At 37.8% G+C, this 13626-nt stretch overlaps 1 protein-coding gene across 3 annotated transcripts; it reads right to left on the bottom strand.

Moving 5' to 3' along the window:
• Positions 1-276: 276 nt before the first annotated feature.
• On the bottom strand, positions 277-12921 carry LOC107405083 (TMV resistance protein N-like). Of its 3 annotated transcripts, XM_060818000.1 has the most exons (8): positions 12776-12921; positions 12217-12698; positions 10706-11813; positions 10401-10596; positions 10252-10316; positions 8050-8577; positions 1709-2302; positions 277-626 (listed from the first exon to the last, which is right to left on the bottom strand). In XM_060818000.1, exons 2-7 carry the CDS (start codon positions 12687-12689, stop codon positions 1709-1711), a joined length of 2964 nt encoding a protein of 987 aa, XP_060673983.1. In that variant the 5' UTR covers positions 12690-12698; positions 12776-12921; the 3' UTR covers positions 277-626. The 3 variants fall into 3 exon arrangements, 2 of the variants coding, with proteins under 2 accessions (XP_060673983.1, XP_048319421.2); XM_048463464.2 differs by having other exon boundaries at positions 10252-10596; XR_009639236.1 differs by lacking the exon at positions 277-626 and having other exon boundaries at positions 2183-2302; positions 7941-8577; positions 10252-10596.
• Between the last annotated feature and the right edge of the window lie 705 nt (positions 12922-13626).

Here is a 13626-nt window from a genome sequence, read left to right as displayed (position 1 = left end):
TTTTCTTCTTTTTTATTTAAACAAAATTCAAAAAAAAAAGTTCATATATATATAATATTTATATATGATATAAATACACGACCAAGAAATCATCAGTACTTGATTACATATATAAACTTTTAATAGAAAGATTTTAAAAACCTGAAACAAATTATGTTCTCAGCCATTAAAAATGTATAATTTTTATTTTTATAATGCATACCTGATATGCATTATATGAAAGTTGTAAAAATGTAATAGCAAAAAAAAATAATAATAGAAAAATGAACAAAAGAATTCTAAAGCAACAACACGCACCTTTTACTTCCCTTTTAAGTACATAAAAGAAAAATGCAACAGCATAAGCATAACCCCAGCTAAAACTAGAACAAAAATATATATGGCCAATCTCGTTACTTAACTCGATACCATAAGAAATCATTAAGAAGCAATATTTGTTCACCCACATTATTAAAAATAGACAAACAAAAAAATTAATGACACCAAAAGCAGCACATTTTCTTCATTATTTTATTGGTACAGATGCATATTTACTGAAATTTTGCATTTCTAAATCCTTGAGAATCCTCAGCTAGAGCCATCCATGTGTTTTGCCTAGTGAAGTTCTCCTCTGCATTTCACACAATCTGTCGGATCACAGCAAGCAAAACCAAATCATAAAAATGTAGTAGTAAAGCTTCACCATCAGAAACAGAACAGAGGAATAGACTAGCTCGATAACTGCACTAATCAGCATGAAATTCAAAACTAGTTCTCCGTTGGATTATTCTTCTTCTAAAAACATTATATAAATAGTGAATAGTCAATGACAGTCCTACAGTGTTTGTTAATTTTTGCTGCTAGTAGGAAAAGTAGAGAGGTCCTCGTGAGAAAGTATAAACTTGGTCAAAAATAAGCAAATTAAAATGGGTCCTCACAAAATTTGTAGCATACAAATTTCAAAATATATTCGCCAAACAAAACTACAACAGAAACTGTCAAAAACTGTCAAGTAATATAAGGAAAATTATACAGAATTGTGGAGTCAGAGCAATGACACTATATCTGTAACATTCTCTATTATTCATTCTAGCAGCCTCTTTTACATTTCTTCAAAGAGTCTAGAAGGATCGTAATTTATGTATGTTAATTGTAAAATCAAAATTGTAGTCTTATAAATAAAGTAATCAAATATATATATATAGATACATATTATAATCAAATATATATATACACAAATATATATATTATTTTAATCATCCAATTCTCTCTGTTTTTATGTATATATATTGGTTGAAATCTTTCTTTTATTCCTTTATAATTTTTTGACTTGAAGATCAAAAAAGTTACAAAAAGCCCAATAAAATGCAGAGTAACTCAGCATTGCTCTGTTTTTGTGGCTGGTTGAAAAATATTCAAATGACAAACAAAAATAAACTGACCTTATATTCAATTGAAAACAGATATGAGGCTTTAGTGTACTATTTTAGCACTAGTAATAATAAGTGTTCTTCTACCAGAAGATTTGATCAAAACACAAAAATTACCCCTTCAAACGTATTTTATCAAAAAGGCAATAATAATATGGTACAAAAATACAAGGCTGTTAAATATCAATAGAATGAGCCATTTTCAATTCATTTAAATTAATTACGTCTTATTTGTGTAGATTCAGAAAGAAAAGATAGTGTTAATAATTAATAATAAGAATATTGTAAAAATGATTTACCTAATTATTTGATTGGGCCTTGATTCTCTTGGAGCTGGCGTGAGGATCATGCGAGTCAACTTTGTCTTGGTATCCACTGGCTTGACCATTGCATTCACTAAATCGTCTTTTACTTTTCGTTGCAGTACCCCACGTACTTGCCAATCCCATTCCAAACTTTTTGATCTCCCAATTGATGACCCCAGTCCCCTCTATAGACACACGGAAAGAAACCTCGGTGACATTGCAACAAACAGAGGACCACTCTTCCCCAAACAAGCGTTTCAAATTTAATTTCACGCCCGCTATGAAGACGTGATCACGTTCCATTTCACATCGATAAATTTCCCGCCCCCCATCGCAAAATAATGTGCGTCGTATCCGACCAGCGGGACGAAGACGGTCATCACTGTTGACGTTGGTTTGGAAATTGAATTCAACTAAGATGTAAGGCGAAGACATATATCCATTTAACCTAAAAACAACGGAAAAAAGAAATCCGAAGAGGGGATCGTGAATAGGGAACCAATTGGGGGGAAGGTGAATATGGGATGAGTTCCCATCATCAGTTTGATGACTGAACCACTCGGGGATTTCATTTCCTGGATACACCGCCTGTACTGTGAAGTCCAGCCGCACCAACCACACCAACCTCACCAACCACAGCCGCACCAACCACAGCCACCATTGTTGACAGCCACCATTGTTGACATGCTGCACCGATCAACAATTGTGGGCTAAGATGTTGAAAATTGTGGGCTTGTAAGCCTATAAATAGGCTCCTTATCGTTCCATGATAACCAAGCCAAGAGAGCAATCTCAATCCTCCCAAGTGAGGAGAATTGAGAGAAAACTCCAAGAGAGAGAGTTGTTTAAGTTCCAGAGAGAACTTGAGAGAAGAGTGAGCAATTCCAGAGAGAATTGGAGAGTGCAGAGAGAGGTTCCACGAGAGAATCCTCCATGAGAGAAGTTTTTATTTTTGTATTCTATTTTTAAGAGATTAATAGAATTCTTTTATTTTCTTCTCATATTTCTTCTCTAAAGTGGTCAGAGAACCACAACAAGTGGTATCAGAGCCCCAGATCGAGAGCTTGGGTTCAAAATTTGAAGAAACAGAGCCACTGTTCTTCAAGTTGGTGTTTCGGAAAGTTGCTCAAATAATTAATTTGACAATCCCAGGTGAAAGTACCCGACGAGAGGAGAACAACGAAGTTCGCCGGAGAGAAAACGGACGTCCCACGCGCCCGCACGCGCCGACTGAAATTTTTCTGCAACTGTTCACGCGCCCACGCGCCGCACGCGCCGTCTGGAGGTTGAAGACGACCACGTCAGCAGCCACGTCAGCGAACCACTGCCACGTCATCTGCCACACCAGCGACACGTCGTCAGCCACGTCATCTGCCACGTGGTGCCACGTCAGCACCATCTGCCACGTCAGCAATATTTTCTGAAATTACGGAACGGCCCCTGAAGTTTCGGAAATTACGGAACAGCCCCTGAATTATTGGAAATTACAGATTGACCCCTGTGTTTTCTGAAATTACGGTACAGCCCCTGAACTATTGGAAATTACAGATTGACCCCTGTAGTTTCTGTATTTGCAGGTTGACCCAGAAATTTTGTGAAATTACATTTTTGCCCCAAAATTTCTGGTAATTATATTTTGACCCCGGAAGAGTCAAGTCCACCATTTTCGGCCGTTCCGGACGCAACGGTTAACTCCGTTTTGCCAAATTCAGCTCCATTTTTGGTCAAGCCATAATGTCAATGGAAGAATCATCTTCGGGAGCTATGGTTAAGCTCACTGCCACAAATTATACACTTTGGAGACCTCGGATGGAAGATCTCCTCAATTGTAAGGATCTGTTTGATCCTATAGAAGCTAAAGGCAAAAACCCCGATCCCAGCAAAGTAGCAGAATGGAAGAAATTAAACAAGAAAACGATCGGTCAGATCAGGCAATGGATCGACCACAGTGTCTTCCATCATGTAGCGAAGGAAACGGATGCATATGCCCTCTGGACAAAATTGGAGGACATGTACCAGGCCAAGACTGCTCGGAACAAAGCCCTGTTGCTTAAGCGATTGGTACATCTCACATTACAGAGTGGAACTTCTGTAGCCGAGCATACCAGTGAGTTCCAGAGCTTGGTAAATCAACTATCTGCTGTGGATTACCAACTAGGGGATGAGGATCAGGCCCTCCTACTTCTAAGCTCTCTTCCAGACAGTTGGGAGACATTGGTAGTCTCTCTCAGCAATTCGGCCCCGAATGGCAAACTTACTATGGCTATGGTTAAGGATGCCCTATTTAATGAAGAGGCCAGGAGAAAGGACATTGGCATGGATCAGTCACATGCCCTCGTCACAGAGAGAGGAAGACAGCAAAGAGGTGGTCGAGATAGGGGGAGAGGCAGGAGCAAGAGCAGAGGCAGATCTACAGACGGCAGAAAATCATCGTATAAGTGCTATCATTGTGGCCTGGAGGGTCACATGAAGAAGAACTGCAGAAAGTTGTTGAGAGAGCAGAGACTCCAAGGTAATCAGCCGAAGAAGGATGGAGAGACATTAGTCACTTGTACAGGAGAAGTGGCGCTCTGCTCCACCGAAGAAGAGACATGCCTTCATATATCAACCCAAGATGTTGAGTGGGTAGTCGATACTGCAGCATCCTACCATGTCACTCCACATAGAGATTTCTTCAAAACGTACAAAGCAGGAGACTTTGGTACGGTAAAGATGGGAAATTCCAGTTTCGCAAAGATTATGGGAACTGGTGATATTCAGATAAAAACGAATGTTGGTTGTACAATCACTTTGAAGGATGTCCGTCATGTTCCAGACCTTCGGCTTAATCTACTTTCGGGAGCAGCCTTAGACAAGCAAGGCTATGACAACTACTTCAGTAAAGGCACATGGAAAATGACGAAAGGTGCCATAGTTGTCGCCCGAGGACATATTTGTGGAACGTTGTATAAGACTCATGTGAAGATATGTGCAGACAGCCTCAATATTGCAGAAGGAGAGGCGTCTCAAAATCTGTGGCACCAGAGACTCGGTCACATGAGTGAAAAAGGATTGTCCACTTTGGCAAGGAAGAAGCTTATCACTGTTTGCAAGGATGCTGCGCTAGATCCTTGTAATCACTGCTTGTTTGGTAAGCAACATAGAGTCTCCTTCAGTTTCTCTGCATCGAGAAAATCAGAGTTGCTTAGTCTGGTGCACTCTGATGTTTGTGGTCCCATGGAGGTGGAATCATTAGGTGGCAACAAGTATTTCCTGACCTTCATTGATGATGCTTCACGGAAGGTGTGGGTATATTTCTTGAAGACAAAGGACCAGGTACTGGATTACTTCAAACTGTTTCATACCATGGTAGAGCGTGAAACAGGAAAGAAGCTGAAATGTCTCCGCTCAGATAATGGAGGCGAGTATACTTCCAAGGAGTTCGATGCCTACTGCAGAAGACACGGCATTCGACATGAGAAGACGGTCCCTCGCACCCCACAACATAATGGAATAGCCGAAAGAATGAACCGAACCATTATGGAAAAGGTCAGAAGTATGCTCAGTATGGCTAAGTTGCCAAAGCCATTCTGGGGAGAAGCTGTTCGTGCCGCCTGCTATTTAATCAACAGATCACCGTCAGTACCGTTGAATTTTGAAATTCCGGAGAAAATGTGGTCGGGTAAGATTCCCTCCTACTCTCATTTAAGAGCGTTTGGTTGTATAACTTATGTACATGTATCCAAGGAGCTCAGACAGAAGCTCGATGCAAGATCTACTCCATGCATCTTTATAGGATATGGAGACGAAGAATTCGGATACAGGTTATGGGACCCGAAAACCAAGAAGGTTATTAGAAGCAGGGATGTAGTATTCCAAGAAAACCAAAAAATGAAAGACATTGAAAAGCCCAGAATGTCTCCTAATTGTAGTTCTAGTGCCGAGAATTTTTGTCCTAATCCAGCACCAGCCCAGATAGCCACAGAGGATAATGAGGTGCATGAAGATATACCAGAAGCAGACCAGGAGGAAGAAGGGGATATTAAGCAGGGGGAGACTCAATCCTCTCAAGCAGCTGCAGGGCCATCACAGCGGTCAGATGATGGTACACCTCCTGAAACCAGTGGTTTACAAGTTCGGAGATCTGAGCGAGGCCGAATTCCATCAAAGAGATTTCCAGAATCTGAGTATATTCTGCTTACTGAAGAAGGGGAGCCAGAGAGTTTCCAGGAAGCTGTTTCTCATCAAGAGAAGGAAAAGTGGCTGCAAGCAATGCAAGATGAGATGGAATCCTTGCAGAAAAATCATACTTATGAGTTGGTTGAGCTTCCAACAGGAAAGAAGGCACTAAAGAATAAATGGGTGTTCAAGCTCAAGAAAGATGGCAGCGGAAGGGTGGTGAAACACAAAGCCCGATTGGTGGTCAAAGGATTTCTTCAGAAGAAAGGAATTGACTTTGATGAGATTTTTTCACCAGTGGTAAAAATGACTTCAATTCGAGTCATTTTTGGTTTAGTAGCAAGTCTAAACCTAGAGCTTGAGCAGATGGATGTGAAGACAACATTTCTTCACGGTGATTTACATGAAGAAATCTACATGGAGCAGCCAGAAGGATTTGAGGTTTCAGGGAAAGAAAACCTCGTATGCAAGCTAAAGAAGAGCTTGTATGGCCTCAAACAAGCACCAAGACAATGGTATAAGAAGTTTGACTCGTTTATGGTGAGTCAAGGCTATAAAAGGACTGCAGCAGACCAGTGTGTTTATATTAAAAAATTTTCAGGTGGAAACTTCATTGCACTTTTGCTATATGTGGACGACATGTTGATCGTTGGACAAGATGCAATGAAGATTAGTAAGCTGAAGAAAGAATTGTCTAAGTCTTTTGATATGAAAGACTTAGGACCAGCTCAACAAATTTTGGGAATGCAAATAATCCGAGACAGGAAGAATAGAAGGTTATGGCTATCTCAAGAGAAGTATGTTGAACGGGTGATAAAGAGATTCAACATGGATAAAGCCAAACCGGTTAGCATTCCACTTGCAAATCATTTCAAGTTGAGTAAGAGATTGTGCCCCTCATCCAAAGAAGAGATAGAGGAGATGGCTTCAGTACCATATTCTTCAGCGGTAGGAAGTCTGATGTATGCAATGGTGTGTACCAGACCAGACATTGCTCATGCAGTAGGTGTTGTGAGCAGATTTCTTTCAAATTCTGGAAAGAAACACTGGGAAGCAGTCAAATGGATTCTCAGGTATCTTAAAGGTACATCGAAGCTGTGCTTGTGCTACGGGGGAGGTGATCCAATCTTAGAAGGCTATACAGATGCAGATATGGCCGGAGACCCTGATAATAGAAAGTCTACATCAGGTTATCTCTACACTTTTGCAAGGGGAGCTGTGTCATGGCAGTCAAGATTGCAGAAGTGTGTTGCTTTATCCACTACTGAAGCAGAGTACATTGCCGCAGCGGAAGCGGGTAAGGAAATGTTGTGGTTAAAGCGTTTTCTCACAGAATTGGGCATCAAGCAAGAAGACTACAAGATACATTGTGATAACCAAAGTGCCATGGATTTGAGCAAAAACTCAATGTATCATTCCCGTACAAAGCACATTGACATCCGCTATCATTGGATACGCGAAGTAATAGATCAACAGTTGCTGAAACTGATAAAGATCCACACAAAAGAGAATCCAGCAGATATGCTAACAAAAGTTGTTGCTCAAGAGAAGCTGAAGCTATGCAGAGACATAGCTGGAATAGATGGCAGATGACCATCAGTTTTAAATGCGGCTGGAGGGGGAGAATTGTGAAGTCCAGCCGCACCAACCACACCAACCTCACCAACCACAGCCGCACCAACCACAGCCACCATTGTTGACAGCCACCATTGTTGACATGCTGCACCGATCAACAATTGTGGGCTAAGATGTTGAAAATTGTGGGCTTGTAAGCCTATAAATAGGCTCCTTACCGTTCCATGATAATCAAGCCAAGAGAGCAATCTCAATCCTCCCAAGTGAGGAGAATTGAGAGAAAACTCCAAGAGAGAGAGTTGTTTAAGTTCCAGAGAGAACTTGAGAGAAGAGTGAGCAATTCCAGAGAGAATTGGAGAGTGCAGAGAGAGGTTCCACGAGAGAATCCTCCATGAGAGAAGTTTTTATTTTTGTATTCTATTTTTAAGAGATTAATAGAATTCTTTTATTTTCTTCTCATATTTCTTCTCTAAAGTGGTCAGAGAACCACAACATGTACAACATGGATGACAAATAAATCAAGTCACTGAAAAAATTATCATCCATTTCATATATTATCAGAGCATAAATATATATATATATATATACAAAGTAAAACCAACCTGACGATATTCAAAATTATAGTCTTCCCTTATTCCTTCAACTTGTTGAATATCGCTCCAACTTACCGATGTCTCCAGCGATGTGCAGTTACTTGCATCCAAAAAATCTAAACCTGATGGAAGTACTGGTATTGATTTCAATCTCGTACAACCACTTAAATATAAACGTCGGGGATTCAATGGAAGATTTTCTATGCCACCTGTCAGATTCTTACAATGACTCAAATTTAAATATACAAGTTTCTCAAGATCCCGAAATGATGAGGGCAATGCTTCTATTGCCGTCCCATACAATGATAACACCATTATATTCAATGGAAGATTTTCTAAGCCATCTTTCAAATTCTTACAGCAACCCAAATCTAGATGCTCAAGCTTGTTCAGATTCTTAAACCATGAAGGAACTTGAACCAAACTTGGACAACCTTCAATATTTATCCATTGAAGATTTATAGCCCCACACAAATTTTGTATTTGAATAAGGCTCTCACAATATCCAAGATCGATCTTCATCAAATTCTCAATGGGCTGTCACAGACCCAAAAAAAAAATAATAATAATTAAATCCTACCACAGATACAATACAGTATATATATACAGTCAGTCTATGGTGCGGACGGTGCTCATGCGGACCACAGTATTGGTGACTGTTTTTCATAGTATTGGTGACGATTTTCTAAAAACCCGTCATTAATACTATAAAAAACCGTTACTAATACTGCGGTCCTTATGCGCACCGTCCTCACCATAGAATTTTCGTATATATATATATATATATATATAGAAAGAGAGAGAGAGAGGCAGGACGGTCCTGACCGTTTCTGTCCGGACCAAAAAATTTTATTTTATTTTATTTATTTTTTGTTTATTCTGATGACCGTTTGATTAGAATTGATTTTCTTTTCCCTCCCATTTCCTTTGTTTCCCACCATCTCCCACCGTGAGCAGTTTTTGGCAGCCTACTTCCCTAGGTTGGTTAGGGAATGGATTTCGCACTTCGTCATTTTAGATGGAGACTATTAACTTTGGCTATCACAAGAACTGACATGTAAATTCACCAAAAAGACAGACATGTAAGAGACGGAGAAGAAGATTTACTCAATCCCAAATAGATCCATTCTTAATCTCAAAAACCTTCCTCCTATAGATCCAAACATCATCACCAAAGACCCATTCCTCTCAGGTAATAAATACATATATATAAAAAAAATCCCTTCTTGTCTCTCTGAATTCTTACTATTCACGGTTAATCATTCTCTTCCATTTCTATATTTTCTTAGCGTCCTTTATTTATTTATTTGTTTATTTGTTATTATTATTATTTTTTTCCTGGGTTTGTGGTTTTGCAGGTTACGTCAGACAGATGGATTGACATACCTTTATCTAAAGTTATAAAGGCAAGTCCCAAACAGAAAAAAAAAAAAAAAAAAACTGGCTGAAGATGATCCTAAGGCACTTGTAACATCAAATTCTGCCTATACAACTACTCAGCCACACGATTTGAGAGCTAAAGATGCCTCTTTTGGTTCCAGTGGGTGCAAAATAAGTACTAAGAAGACTCATGAAAACATAGCCAGTCCCACTGACTCAACCCTTGAAGGTACAGATCGAAAACCAAGTTTTGAGGTTTTTAAGAGTTACAGAAATCTCTTGCACTATGGGTATGTGGAAGAAAAAAAGGGTAGATAATCGTTTTAGGCAAAAAATTAAATAAATAAATGCATGGGGTTTCAACGAAAATTCCCAATGGTTCATTTTTTGTCGCTAAAAGTAGGGGAAAGAAGCTTTTGGGGAAAAATAAAAAATAAAAAACAAAACCTTTATCATTTAATGCAGTGGGCTATGGTGAAGAAACAACGAGTAGTTTGTTGTTTGTGAGAAAGTTATTACACGGAGCGAAAACAGAGGAAAAAGGAGAGGTGAGGAAGAAAATGATGAAATTTTAAATGATGGTCCGGATGCAATACGGTCAGGACTACTCTATATGTATAAATACATACATGCATTAATTTTCATCAAGATATTCTGATCTTTATAAAGTAGGGATGCATGTCCCACTAGATCTGGTGAGTTGTATAATTCAAGGTTATACATCCCACCACGTGCATCCACATTTTATTAGATACAGATTATCAGACTTAGTCATACTTACATACATATATATATATATATATACGAATTAATTAAGCTAGGATAGTATACCTGGTCTTCATTCCAAGGTAACTCCACAAGTTGGCTTCCACGCATAACAAGTTCAACAAGATTTTCTGGATTAAAATTTGATGGCAAATCTTTTGAAGGGTATAAATCCCACTGAAACTGCCTTAACTTATCGGAAAGATATTCAATACCTTCAAGAAGAAGATGCATTTTATTGTAAGGAGCCCATCCTAATCTCTCCCTGAATTTGCCTTCATAATCAAATGCATCATGAAAAAATCTAAGAATTCGTAGATCGTGCATGTTTGAGAGTGCTGTAGGCCTCACTTTAACATCCTTTTCAAGTTGAAACAGGTTCAATAATATGCCTTCTATTGTACAGCTTCCCTGAAAATCAAACCAACGTGATAGATTAATTGTAACAATACAATATATAAAGGAAATGTATTAACTAGTATATATACACAAATAAATGTATAAATAAGTTTTCACTTACCGTATTTCTCTCCAATACATGTCGAACATCCTGAGCCTTCCACAGCCTACTACGTTGTCCTGGTTCTTTGTTTTCATCATAAACAATTGCCTTGCCCATCTGCCGTACAAAAGCATGCATGGACAATCTGTTTCTATCTTCAATTATTAAACACTTATCAATGAGATCACTTATTTTTTTGGTCGCACCACTATGTTGTATCATGTTTTCCACAAATTTTCTATCAACGCCATCGTAATGAAAGCATGCAATGTCAAGAAATACATCCTGGATGGGAGTGTAGCCTTTTTTATCTTTTTTGCCTAATTGGTTAAAACTTATTCTCAACACTTCTTCAATTTTCGGGTTCAGCTCCATTTGCAGCTCATCCAATGCACTTTTCCATTCTTCTACACTTTTGGAGTGAAGTGAAGAACCCAAGACTTCAAGAGCTAATGGATTGCCATATGCATAATCGGCCACACTTTTTGATAAAGCTTCGTATCCTTCAAGAACACAATTATTTTTAAAAGCGTGTAAGCGGAAGAGCTTAAGAGCTTCAATATCATTTAACCTCTTAACCTCGTAAACTTTGTCTGTCCTTGATTTAAGCAATTGTGCATCCCTAGTTGTGACAATGATTCTGCTTCCAGCACCTAGCTTGTACTCTTTAGGTAACAATTCATTTAATTGGGATATTGCATCGACCAAATCATCTAAAACTATAAGGACCTTTGTGCGGCAGAGTCTCTCTTGAAGATGAGTTGATTCCAAGCTTGGAACAGTTTTATCATCACAGAATAGCTTAGAAAGAAGTTCCTTTCTCAATTTCATTACGCCACGCTTTTCACATTCTTCTCTAACATTGCGAAGAAAGCAACGACTTTCGAAATGATGAGATAACGTTTGAAATACAGCAAGAGCAAGGGTGGTCTTTCCAATACCGCCCATGCCATAAAGACCTATGGTGCGAACATCCATTGACTCCATGCATAATAATCCTTCAATTTCCTTGATATGATTTTCAATTCCAATCAAGCCCCGCTTGGAGTGATCGCAGGTTGATGGGTATCTACACAACTTCGACAAAATATCTTCAACAATTTCATCTATAAACTTGTATTCAGGGCTGGATAATTAAAAAATCATCAAACGCAAATTGTTAGAAACAGAGGAATCTTAAGTGCATATAATATTTAAAAGAAATAAACGTAAATATAAATGGTTTTAATTATATACTTTATGTTCGTTGTATATCCTGATGATTTAAGTTTCTATTCAACATTTTAGTTGCACTTACCGATCTATTAAAGAGGAAATAGTGCTAGCAATTGTGTTTTCACTTTTTAACAAAGAAAAAAAAAAAAAAAAGAGAAAATATCATCAAATATGGTTAATTAAAATTGATGGATTCCAATATTGTCGCATGATTTGATAAATATTAAACTACGCTCCTTAGTCTTATAAATCTAGCAGATATGTGATAATTTATAATATATATAGTATAAAATAAATAGGATATAGAAAGTTACCTTTTATTCTTTGAATCATAACCGCTGAGAGCAGCCACTTCCTTGAGAGCATCCCTCCAACGCTGCACCTTGTCCTTTTTGTCCTTAAAACATTGTTCGTGTTTATCAAATGATACTGCATAACTCTGCTCTTGTTTCCGTACAATGGATGGTTCTATGCCATAAAAAATGGGTATGATATCATTTCCACCTCTCTTGCATTCAAGTATGCGAAACACTTCATCTAAGCACCATGTGGATGATGCAAAATCTTTGGAGAAAACTATTATACAAATTTTAGATTCCTTAATCGCATCCATAATTTCTGATATCTTATGCCCACTTTCAAGGTTTTCATCATCTTTGTATGTGTTGATACGCTTTCGACGCAAAGCATTATAAAGATGTCCAATAAAACCATCACGGGTGTCCTCGCCTCGGAAACTGAGAAACACCTCGTACTTTTCTTGAGAAGAAGATGATGAAGCAGCCATGTTTATAACCTACAAATATATAAGCAAATGTCATAAATTAGAAAAAAATTGAATGGAAGCTTGGTCTTGGGCTAACTAGTAACTACCTGTGCCTCTGTTCTTCACACCTTCGCCTTCCAACGACGGTGCCGCAGCTACTCACAACAGTACCAAAACCGTCTTGTTGCTTGTCCAAATCGCTGTGTGTTTCTCTCACTCTGTTTTGTAGGAAAGCAGTGGAACAAGGAGTTGAAACCGCGTTAATTCTATTAGTCAACATGAAGAATAACAAAAAAAATAAATAAATAATAAGAAAAAGACCTTATTAGTCAACATCTATCCGGACACTACGTTCGTACTGAAAGATTTTTAATCATTGCACTGCACCTTCCACCATATAAAAATAACTTCTTTTTTTCCCCTTTTGTTTTTTATCCAGCGAAAAGCGAAGAACACTGAGTTGCATTTGTTCTTTTTTTCCCCTTTTGTTTTTTATCCAGCGAAAAGCGAAGAACACTGAGTTGCATTTGTTCTTGTATGTTTTTTCTATTTAATTAATTATATATAATTTGTTTAGTTTAAATAAAGTAGTATTAAAATTTATTAATCATCTCAATTAATTTCAATCTTAAATGAAAGAAAAAAATACGAAAATTAAAATTAATTTAATATGGTTTTTATTTTTTTAAATTTATAATTATTTTAAAATAAAAATTTATAGTTATTTAAAATATATTAAAAAAGCAAGTTAAAAACAACTAGCTAGAAAAAACTAAAAACCAGAAATAAACAACTTATGCGTTATTAAAAGATGCATAAATTATAAAAAATAAAACATGTATCCTTTGATAATGCTACCTTTGCTTTATTATTGAAATTGAAATTGCTTCTAAATTAACGCGGCTTCTTGGTTATTGAAAAAGTAAAACGTGCAGGGTCGCAGCTCAAGTGGTAGAGA

The sequence above is a fragment of the Ziziphus jujuba genome, chromosome 6 (genome assembly GCF_031755915.1).
Source record: "Ziziphus jujuba cultivar Dongzao chromosome 6, ASM3175591v1".
NCBI lineage: Eukaryota > Viridiplantae > Streptophyta > Magnoliopsida > Rosales > Rhamnaceae > Ziziphus > Ziziphus jujuba.
This window is presented reverse-complemented; position numbering and strand designations above follow the sequence as displayed.